The sequence below is a fragment of the Enhydra lutris genome, unplaced genomic scaffold (genome assembly GCF_002288905.1).
Source record: "Enhydra lutris kenyoni isolate GAN:26980312 unplaced genomic scaffold, ASM228890v2 scaffoldscaffold39, whole genome shotgun sequence".
NCBI lineage: Eukaryota > Metazoa > Chordata > Mammalia > Carnivora > Mustelidae > Enhydra > Enhydra lutris.
Window position 1 is genome coordinate 15,888,082 of NW_019154123.1, and position 12,013 is coordinate 15,900,094.

At 37.6% G+C, this 12,013-nt stretch overlaps 1 protein-coding gene across 1 annotated transcript in view; it reads right to left on the bottom strand.

The window, feature by feature from the left end:
• Positions 1-1,446: 1,446 nt before the first annotated feature.
• LOC111155106 (nephrocystin 3) overlaps positions 1,447-12,013 on the bottom strand; it is a 55,806-nt gene continuing 45,239 nt past the window's right edge. The window contains exons 20-27 of the mRNA XM_022515165.1: positions 10,527-10,716; positions 10,136-10,377; positions 9,055-9,130; positions 7,519-7,646; positions 6,030-6,270; positions 4,189-4,314; positions 3,504-3,619; positions 1,447-2,482 (exon numbers count right to left, since the gene is read on the bottom strand). Coding sequence (XP_022370873.1) covers positions 2,305-2,482; positions 3,504-3,619; positions 4,189-4,314; positions 6,030-6,270; positions 7,519-7,646; positions 9,055-9,130; positions 10,136-10,377; positions 10,527-10,716 — 1,297 coding nt within the window. The 3' untranslated portion in view covers positions 1,447-2,304. The remainder of the gene's footprint in view (positions 2,483-3,503; positions 3,620-4,188; positions 4,315-6,029; positions 6,271-7,518; positions 7,647-9,054; positions 9,131-10,135; positions 10,378-10,526; positions 10,717-12,013) is intronic.

The following is a 12,013-nucleotide window of genomic DNA, read 5'->3' on the forward strand; positions in this document are numbered from 1 at the left end:
AGAGGGAGAAGTGGACTGCAGGGAGCCCAGGGCTTGATCCCAGGACTCTAGGACCATGACCTGAGCTGAAGGCAGATGCTTAACCAACTGAGCCATCCAGGTGCCCCTATTTTTAGCCTTTTTTTTTTTTTCTTTAAAGATTTTATTTATTTGACAGAGATCACAAGTGGGGGGGGGAAGCAGGCTCCCCACTGAGCAGAGAGCCCGATGTGGGGCTGGATCCCAGGACCCTAGGATCATGATCTGAGCCAAAGGCAGAGGCTTTAACCCATTGAGCCACCCAGGCGCCCCTATTTTTAGCTTTTTTTTTTTTTTTTTTTAAGATTTTATTTATTTGACAGATCACAAGTAAGCAGAGCAGCAGGCAGAGAGAGGGGGGAAGCAGGCTCCCTGCTGAGAAGAGAGCCCGACGCGGGGCTCAATCCCAGGACCCTGGGACCATGACCTGAGCTGAAGGCAGAGGCCTAACCCACTGAGCCACCCAGGCACCCCTATTTTTAGCTTTTTAAGTAGACATTTAACATGAAAACATTTGAGTTGGTAGTACATTAAGTAGTAAGATCAGAATATAGCTGTCAAAAGTATAAATTTCGTGAAATATATACAGATTTCAAGCCCCAACAGTAATTAATGAATTTTTACCATAAATCACTTTGAATACTGTTATGTTTGCACTTACTGTTTTTCAAGTCCAGATTTTTGGGAACAAAGAATAAATGCCTATTATTCTTTCACTGGTTTTTCACTTTTTCAGGGTTCTTCTAGAATATTAATCTCAGATTATTTCCTAAAGCAGTTTCTAAAGGCATTAAACTTAGTAGACTACTTATAATGTATTAAATTACTATACTACCAGATAATAAAATTTTAAACTTTAGTAGCTTAATTCTGAAATCACTGTATGTTAATTTTTGAGTTTAATTACTTTGTGCCTTTCATAGCTGGCAAACCCAGAAAGATGTACAATGGTCATGTTTAATCTTTTTTCCTTTTGAACTTCTCTCAAAAGGGGAAGACGATGCTCATTTTATAAGCTCCTGCCAAATTTCTTCTAAGTCACCACTGTTGTGCCTTAAAATCAGACCATTGCTTCTCAAACTTAGGTGCATGTGAATCACCGGGGGATCCAGCCAAATTGCAGATTCTGATTTAGTAGGTCTGAGGAGAGGCTCTAGAGTCTTAATTTTTCATAAACTCCCAGGTGGTACTGATGATTCTGGTTCATGGACCACCCTCTGTGTAGCCAAGGCTTATATAACATTAACCAAAACCCTGTAAAGTCACCAAAACTTAATTTGAGCAAACTACTCTGAGTATGGACAACATGCAAGTATTTTTTGTAATGTTTGAAGTATTTATTAATTCTCTAACTACATCTCTCTTGTATAAACTGAAGTGGGGAAAAACCTTTAAATTGCGCTTTTATTTTAAAACGGCCAGGTATGGTTATTTTATCTTTCACCTTTATAATTAATATGTTGGAATCTTACAGGTATTAGAATTGAAGATTTTATTACATATAAATACATAAAGGGTGCAAAACCAAAATGGCAATATTTGTAAAACATTTCATTTTCATATAAAATAGACTAATCTGAATTTGAGAGAAATGAAGAGATTTAGGGCATTTAAGAAAGGAGAGGAGACTGTCATGTCCCTATTTTGGGGAAGGTCAAAGAATGTTAAGAGCTTGACTTACTGCATTAATAACTTCAGATTATGCAGATACATATAACACAGCAGAACAATGTAGAGAGAGTGGAAAGCAGAGGGCTTAGCCCAGTCTGCTCATGGAAAAGGTAGAATTTTTAAAAATGTAGTAGAGACAACTGTTACTAGTTCATTTCACAGAAAACAGTTCCAACCTTTCATAAACATTATCCCTTTATTCCTTGAAACTTTTCTTTGAGGTAGAGATTTGGGCCAGGCTACTGCTGAAAAGCACAACCAGGAATGGTGAGGCCAACATAGCTCTTGAGAGATGGAAGAATTATAGAATTGAACTCTTTGTTTTCATAGCTATGCCAGGTCTTGTTGAACAGAGAACAACCACACTTCATGATCAGTTTCGTCATTTTTGGGTTCTAATGTGTCCATATCCATGGATATAAAAAATTAGAAAGTTAATTCTTTTAAGCAGCTAATACACAATCAAGACTCAAACGTCAATGTAGTTTTATGCAATTTCACTCAAATATCAGTTAAGTCACACAAACTCAAAATTCTTTGTTTTAAATTCTTATCTTCCAAATGTTTCTTAATTATTTAATCCTAAGGTGCATTTACAATGAATTGTAATTACTATTACCTCTGTCCTTGAAGGAAAACATTAGGAGAATGGGTTGTTTTTAAGCTAAATGTGTCTCCACTTGAGGAGTGTCGGGAAGGAGCTTTTCCACCCAAAAGTGACGTTTCTGCTTCTTTTATTTCCATCGCTCTTTTGTATAATTCAGCAGCTTTTTCAAAATCCCCTTCTTCATAGCTTTGAGAGAAAAAAATTGTTAAAATGAAAATATATCCTCTTAAATTGAAATGACCTTATAGGGGGGCGCCTGGGTGGCTCCGTGGGTTAAAGCCTCTGCCTCCGGCTCAGGTCATGATCTCAGGGTCCTGGGAATGAGTCCTGCATTGGGCTCTCTGCTCAGCGGGGAGCCTGCTTCCTCCCTACCCCTGTCCCCACCTATCTCTGCCTACTTGTGATCTCTGTCTGTCAAATTAAAAAAAAAAAAAAAAAATGACCTTATAGGATACAGAATAACAAGTTGTGAATAATTCCCCATTTTCTCCTATTTCCAGTGTGTGCATTCACTCAGGCAGACCTGTAAAACAGAATTCCCAGACTCTTTTATCTGAACTGCTAATGTGTATCTTAGTGCCTCATACATACACCATTAAGAACATGTTGTAATGGATGCAGTGGATTGCTAATGGAAAGTCTCTGCATCCGGAGATACACAAACAAAGACAAAGCAAAATCAACATGCACTTTTTTTAAGAGAGAGAGAAAAGTGTGCACACGGGGTTGGGGGGGATAGGAGCAGAGGGGAAGAGAGAGAATCTTGAACAGGCTCCAGGCCCAGTGTGGAGCCCAGTGCAGGGTTTGACCAGGGCGCAGTCTCACAGCCCTGAGATCATGACCTGAGCCAAAACCAAGAATCAGATGCATAACTACTGAGCTACCCCCCAAATCAACATCCACTTAATGGTAAATTAATTATTGAGGACAGTACATTGCCCATTTTACCCCCAGAACCAGTTTGCCGCAAATGTAAATCATCTTTTCACTATTTACATGATACATTCCTCTACAAAACAGATTATGCAACATTGATTTCACTTCTGGATACCACTTTAGTATCTTGAAGTAAATCAACACAAAACAACCCCTTCCCCTCTTCCAAAAAAAAACAACTAGCATTAAATATTGTGTTCTGTGATAAGTCAAATTAAAGCTGTTCTAAAATGGGGTTTGGCTGTTATCAGGAAGCTGAAAAAATTCTTACCTAAGCACGGCTAAATTTTTTAATGTTTCTCCAACTCGAGGATGCATCCGACCCAGGCTGTCTTCATAAATCTTTAATGCTCTTTCATATAATGGCAAGGCTTCGATGTGTTTTTTCTTATTAAAAAAAGCAGTAATATTCACTTGAACACACTGAGTTGCTGAAATTACTATTAACATTCTAGACTAAGCTGATCTACTGGGGTAAGCCCCTTTAAAAAGTTAATATCCTCCTACAGATTAAAAATTTATTACTAATCATCATGGTAGAAGCATATAATAGAAAGTCAGAAACCTAAGTTTTAGACCCAGCTTGGTGACTACTGACCTGAATCCAATAATATAAGCAAAAACCTGTTTCCTTATTGCTCAGTGGGTATATGTGCTTTTCACCTATCATGGGCAAATGCAACAGCTTAAAGATAGTATTAGACATAGAAAGGTATGAGTCTCCAGGATTAAAAATGAAACTTATGCAATGAACTAAATAAATACTCAGTTGGTGTTTTACACTAAGAGGAAGGGACCATCTTACAAATCTAACTTCAATAATTTCTCAAATACGAAAGGAAGCATTAGTAATCTTAAATTTTCTTCAGTTACTTTTACTGTGCCACATCTATTTCATGTTTATATTTCATACCTTAAAATCATTCATAAAGAGTTATTAATATGTGGGAACTTACCATTTGGCTATAGAGAACAGCCAAGTTCACCAGGGCAGTAGCTACACTGGGGTGCTTTGGGCCAAAGGATTTCTGCCGAATTTCAACAGCCAGCTCATACAAAGGTACAGCTTTGTCAAGTTTCCCCTAAAAAACAAAAGCGAAATCTAACAAAAATATTAAAATAATAAATATTATCTGATCAAATCTTTTCCCATAAATAAAGTTTTCTATTAGTAATTTTGAGGAAAAAATTTCAGAAATAATCTTCTCACACTTTAATGGTTCAGTTTATAGATAACTGAAATCTAATGGGATATGTATAAAGCTACATCGAATGTAAAAATACTTTGATAATTCAGAAAGCCCTTTTATAAAGCTTACCCAGTATCACTCAGTTCCCAGTGAAGTAAAAATATGCCAGTAGAATGTTTGCTACTGTATATAATTTAGATACCACATCAAAAATAAAATCTCATTTCCTACCAAATCCCTTCAAGATTCTTCTAATTTTTTAAAAAGATTTTATTAGAGAGAGAGATGCTGAATCAACTGAGCCACCACAGTGGTCCTCTAATTATTTCTTTTTCACTTGAAAGTTGGGCAAAAGGACGCCTGGGTGGCTCAGTTGGTTAAGCGGCTGCCTTTGGCTCAGGTCATGATCCCAGGGTCCTGGGATCAAGTCCTGCATTGGGGTCCTTGCTCAGCAGCGAGCTGCTTCTCTCTTTCCCTCTGCCTGCCACTCTGCCTGCGTGCACGCTCTCTCTCTCTCTGACGAATAAATAAATAAATAAATAAAAAAATCTTAAAAAAAAAAAAAGTTGGGCAGAAATAGCAACAATGCATTGTTCTTACTAAAGCATTAACTTCAGGGCCAGGTTGACCAGCAAGGGTCTCACAAAGTCTAAAGATGGTCTAGTCTATGTAGCTTTCTAACTGCATTAAATGAAATGAAATCAGACTTCTCCGGCATTTTTTTTTTAAGAACAGCTACAAAAATTCCAAAAATCACTTAAGCTAGAACCCTAGGGAAAAGAATGGTTACATTTCATTATAGGGAAAGAAAAGAAACTGTGAAATTTATTTATTTTTAAAGATTTTATTTATTTATTTGACTGACAGAGATCTGAAGTAGGCAGAGAGGCAGGCAGAGAGAGGAGGAAGCAGGCTCCCTGCTGAGCAGAGAGCCCGATGATGCCCAGGACCCTGGGATCATGACCCGAGCTGAAGGCAGAGACTTTAACCCACTGAGCCACCCAGGTACCCTGGAACTGTGAAATTTAAATGTTCATTTATTCTCCTACAGAGATTCCTCCTTCACCTTTGACAGCTAGGTGATTTGCTGTGTTTATGGCTGCTTAACTCATAAAACTTAATAGTGGTTGAATTTTAGAACTTCTGAAATAATAAGTTCCAATGAGAATGTTGATGAATGCATTTATATTTGGAATATATTTTAACAAAATTAAGCCAGTACCTTACTTAAGTCTGATATAATTTTTTTAATGTTCTACTCAGCTATTTGTTAAAAAACTTAATCATCATGATTGAGAAGTTCATAGAAAATAATCTGTCCATCAGAAGACAAATTATTTTGTGTGTGTGAATTTTTAAAAAAGATTTTATTTATTTATTTGACAGAGACACAGCAAGAGAGGGAATACAAGCAGGGGGAGCAGTAAAGGGAAAGGGAGAAGCAGGGAGCCCGATGAGGGGCTTGATCCTAGGACCCTGGGATCATGACCTGAGCTGAAGGCAGAAACTTAACTGACTGAGCTACCCAGATACCCCAAGAAGACAAATTATTTTGCTGACAGTAATTATGACTTAAAATACATGTAAGCATGCCACAGATTACTTACCATTTTCTTATACAAGATTGCAAGATGCTTCACTGTATAGGCCAAAGAAGGGTGATCAGGAGCTAGTGCTCGTCTCCGAATGTCTAAAGCTCTTTCATAAAGTTCTTCTGCTTTATCATACTGTTTCTTTTCATTGCATAGAGCTGCCAGATTATTTAAAGACTGGGCACAGTCGGGGTGATCTGGTCCTAGGACTCGCTCTCTCATTTCTAAGGACCGCTTCAGAAACTGGTCAGCTGTTCTATGAACAAAACCCCAAAATGGTTTAAATAATTTATTCTCTAAAGACTCCTTGGCCCTAGTTAGGTAGAGAACTGAAGCATTTTTATTCTTTTTTTTTTAATTTTATTTTTTATAAACATATATTTTTATCCCCAGGGGTACAGGTCTGTGAATCGCCAGGTTTACACACTTCACAGCACTCACCATAGCACATACCCTCCCCAATGTCCATAACCCCCCCCCCCTCTCCCAACCCCCCTCCCCCCATCAACCCTCAGTTTGTTTTGTGAGATTAAGAGTCAGTTATGGTTTGTCTTGAAGCATTTTTATTCTTAAATCCAAGATAGTTGATATGAGGGATTCGGCTCAAAGTCTTTTCTCTCCCTCTTTCCTAGTCCATATCCCTCCCTGCCCTTTTCCAAAAAATAAAAATGATAGTATGAGGGCCTAAAGTAGCTAGATGATTGCCTCAGTTCTCCACTTTTGACTTTTCCTAAAAGACAAACCCATATTTTCCAAAACAAACTTCTGATACCTTTAAATAAAATATAAAGACCTAATTCAAAAGATTTTGGTATTCATTGTTTTTCCCTTTGAAGTAGCTACTATATAATTTTTTTAAAATTTCTTTTCAGCGTAACAGTATTCATTGTTTTTGCACCACACCCAGTGTTCCATGCAATACGTGCCCTCTCCAATACCCACCACCTGGTTCCCCCAACCTCCCACCCCCCGCCCCTTCAAATTGTTGTTTTCAATTGAAGTATCTCTTCCGAAACCAGATAAGTATTTGTTACGTTTTTCTGACATCCAGAGTATCAAATGTGTTAGTTTCTGAAATCCAAAGAAGCCCAAAAACACTTTTTCAGAGTATAAATATTAACATCTTTTTGAATCTTTTAAGTCCAAATGAACTGAAGACCCAAACTAGCAGCCATCTACATTCTATCCTTTATTCTCGCTTGGTGCCAAGTTTCTTCTGTGAATTCTCATGTACAGCATCTATACAAAACACTTTATAATTATATAAAACATACTAGGGATGCTACAGAATAACTTTTTCAGCTAATAAAAGAATGTGACAAGAAACCATGAAAAAATGCCATGGCCTTTGTTAAGCGTAGCTGTATGTTCAACTCACCACACGTGAAATCTGGCATGGTTTCTGTCAATTTATTCTAGCTTGACTTGATAGAAACGGAAAGTAGCTTTCCATGTGAGAGACACAATGGACACTTATTTTCATTATTAGCGTCATGGTACTCACTCCAGGTTATTCTGAAGGTAGTAGAGAACACCCAGCTCATTGAGGGTCCGGGCATTGTCAGGTGTGTCCTTTCCTAACGTGAGCTCTTCTAACTGCAGGGCTCGTCTACGTAAGAGGGCAAATCCATACTGAAGCAAACACAAATGGAGAATAGGTACCAAGTTAAGGGCAGTCCTTGATTCTGAAACACTACACTGGAGCTCTATGAAATCCTTTCTCCTTTTGCTCCCTTTAAAGTAGGTAACAATTAGTTTAAGTATCACACTGAATTAATCCAGTGGATATTGCAAGTGCACATACTTACACCTGACATCACATTCTAAAATTCAGTAAAACCTGTTTTGAGAAGTGATGATGAGCTATTTTAGCAAAGTGAACTGAGTCCCAAGGGCTTTGAAAAGATCAGGACACAGAATTAACCTGCAGATATTTACCAATCCCATGGCTTTAAGTGTTTAACTTAAAAACATCAGGTACTTAAGCTGCACCTAGCACTTGACAAATAGTAGACAAATAAATCATAGAGATCAAATGCACAGTATAGTGAATGTAGACAATACTGTATTACAATCATCAAACTTGCTAAAAGATTAGATCTTAACTATTCCCACCACAAAAAAGAAATAATAATTATGTGATGTGACAGAGTTGCTGTCACTATGATGGCCATTATATTAAAATATATAATGTATCCAATTAGCATGCTATACATCTTAAATTTACACAATGTTGTGTGTCAGATATTATTCAATTTAAAAAACATACATAGCATTTGAAATTAAAACAGGCTATATTTAGATTTTATCAGCAGCTTGGAAAAATGAAAATAATTTTATGTGTGTGTGCTCCAAGGTAAGAATTTCCTTGCATTTGAATCTAACATATTAAAATTTTTAATTTGCCTTTCTTTTACAGATTGAAGCAGCTTTTAAGTTCATCTTCCAAAGTCTAACCTTCAAATGAACCTTATAGTCCCACTTTAAAAAAAGCAAAAAAAGGGGCGCCTGGGTGGCTCAGTGGGTTAAGTCGCTGCCTTCGGCTCAGGTCATGATCTCAGGGTCCTGGGATCGAGCCCTGCATCGGGCTCTCTGCTCAGCAGGGAGCCTGCTTCCTCCTCTCTCTCTACCTGCCTCTCTGCCTGCTTGTGATCTCTCTCTGTCAAATAAATAAATAAAATCTTTAAAAAAAAAAAAAAGCAAAAAAAAAATTTTCCTACGTTTACTGAGATATAATTGCCATAAAACTTTGTGTAAGTTTAAGGTGTACAACATAATGATTTCACATATGTATATACTGCAAAATAACCATAGTATATTGTTTTATATACTTTTTAAAAGTCTGCTAAGTTGTATTTCTCAGTAACACTAATATTTAAACATGTGTTATATATATATAAGACAATGTTAGTATTTTTATAGAAATCACTTTAATATCTCAACTTCTTAAACATGTGAGGTATACACAGCTATATTATGATACTCAGAGATGCTCTTTTCCTCTAGTTTAAAACACAACATAAAAGAAATCTCTCATTACCAAGTTGCCTTTTCTCCTTGTAGCCTTCTGACGAATTTTAAAGGATTTTTTCCTAAAATGTTCAGCTTGTTCATACCTTAAAAAAATAACAATAAAGTCAAACAAAAGAAACATGTCCAAAGTATCATATTTCAGTGAGATGAAAGCATTCCTTACCTAGTGTAAAGCTTTTTTGGGCCCTTAAATGTAGCATAATTTCTAAAAATGATAGTCACATGGAATTAAAAATCTTTAACAAAAACCCTCATAAAACAAAATCTAACAAAACATCCTCCAAGTAGCTGACATTTAACAGATTTTTAACTGATTTAACTCATTCTGAATCTCTAAAGGATCCCCTAACTAAACGAAAATCTAAACTTTTAGTTTACTCCAACACCTTCTGTACATGCTAATTTCTGGTCCAATATAAATGAGAAATTCACACAAAATTTGTGTGAAACAATACCTCTAGAAATTAAAAGAAAAAATCCAATCTGTATCATTAACAATACATGATTTCTGATAGAGGAAAAGATGCATTCAGTGCGTGTCTAATAGATTTTTTATTACACCAGGGATTGGCAAACTTTTTCTGGAGCGGGCTACTACTATGTAGTATATTTTATGCTTTGTGGGCCACATGGTCTCTACCTCAACTATGGAACTCTGTTGCATCATGGAAGGAACCACAGATAATATGTACATGAAAAAAATGTGACTATGTTCCAATACAACCTTATTTACAAAACAAGGGGCCTAGTGGACTTGGCCTATGGACAATGGTTTGCAGCCCTCTATTAGCAGTGCACTTAATATTACAAAGCTAGTTAGTGAAGGAGCCCAGCTTCAAACCCGACTATATGACTCCAAAGTCCATGTTCTATCATCCATGCATCTTCAAATGGAGATGAGTCTTGTAGTTCTAATTTTCTGTTTACTCCACAAAGACCCACCACCAAGAATAATCTCTGAACATGGTAGATTCAAAAGATATCAGATAAAAAATTACACAGCCACAAAACAAAGCTTACCCCCATAAGGACATTAAGAACTGTGACACCCCATCATAAAACCAGAGTATTACTGATCTAAGTCTTACTTATTTTGTTTCTGGTACAAAGTTGCCAGTGCCTCAAGTTCACGAGCAATATGGGGATGTTCCACACCATAAGCATTTTCGGAGATTTCTAAGGCCTGTTTATACAGCTGTTCCGCATTGCCAAACTTTTTCCACTGCACGTACACACTTGCTAGTTGGTGGAGGGACTGAGCTACTCTTGGGTGATCTGGATCTAAAGCTGTTTCTCGAATTTCTAGAGACCTCTGCAAAGGCACCACAGCCTAGGGGGGAAAAAAAGGTTAAAGGCCAGTACCAGTGAGTGAGATGCTGTAAGATCTGCAGTCTCATTAGCACAACAAATGAAGGCGACACTAACTCCTAGCAAGGAGAGAAAAACCCACCCTTGCCTCGGACTCCCTGCTGGAGTTACCTGACTGAGGAGGCCTAGATCCTTGAGAAATCGCCCCAGGGTTTCATAAAGATCAGCCAAGCAAATCATGTTCTCCTCGCCTTCACAGTTTTTCTCATACTGCTTCAATGAATCAAAGTATTCTGCTGCCATTGCGCTTTTGTCTTTGCCAACAAACTGCCAGTAACTCAGCAACTCGGCAAAGTGTCCTCTGTTTCAACCAAAAAATGTAATTTAATGAAAAGCAAGCTTTAAAACCCACTTTTGAATGAAAATGCCAGAATTCATGTCAGGCTACTGACGCTTCATTAGCAGGCAGGTATAGCGTAGAGGGAGATAAGACTGTAGACTCTGACTGTTCTCTGAGTCCATCCCTTCCTAACTGTGTGGTGGTGAGCAGGTGGTCTGACCTCTTACACCTCATCATCCTTATCTGCAGAAGGGGGGATCACCAACCCGATCTGCCTCAGGTGCTACTATAAGCAGATGACAGCACACAGCAAGTACTCCATAATGCTGGCTGCTGTCACTACACTTACTAAAAATATCCCATTCTGAGTGGGAGACCTCACACTGCCTTCTTTCCCAATTAGCTAAATGCTACAGCTGAATCCAATTCCATCTGTCCTTCTGGGCCCACTCAGATGTCCCTCTTTGCCAGCTGCTTTCTGCTCTAAATCTCATTTTTATTACAGCATTATGGGGGTGGTCTGGTAATTTATTTTGTGAGATATAATTGACATCCAAATTTATTAGCTTCGGGTGTACAACTCATGATTTGATATTTGTATATATAGTAGTCTGCCTTCGCCCCGGTTTCCCTTTCTCCAGTTTCAGTTAGTGGCGATCAACCACGGTCCAGGAACAGATGCTCCTCCTTTGACGTAAGGTCAGAAGGTCAATAGTAGCCCGTGGCTCCAGCACAACACCTACTCCATTCACCTCACTTCATCTTATCCCTGGGACATTTATCATCTCACATCATCACGAGAAGGATCAGTCCAGTAAGATATTTTGAGAGAGAGACCACATTCATATAACCTTTATTATAGTATATTGTTATAATTATTCTATCTCATTATTAGTTATTGCTGTTAATGTCTTATTATGCCCAATTCACAATTAAACTTTATCACAGGTACGTATGTATAGGGAAAGATAATATATATAGGGCTCGGTATTATCTGTGGTTTCAGACACCCACTGAGGGTCTTGGAAAGTATCCCTCCATGGGAAGGGAGAACTACTGTATGGCAAAATGATCACCAGAGTAAGTCTAATTAATGTCTGTCCCTGTACATAATTGTAATCCCTGTTACAGGATTTTTTTTTTCTTGTGATGAGAACTTTTAAGACCTACTTTCTTAGCAGCTTTAAAATATTCAATACAGAATTATCAACTATAGTCTCCATGCTGTACACCACATCCCCAAGACTTATTCTATGATTAGAAGTTTGTACCTTTCTATTCCTTTTACCCACTTTGCCTACTCTGACAATTACTAATC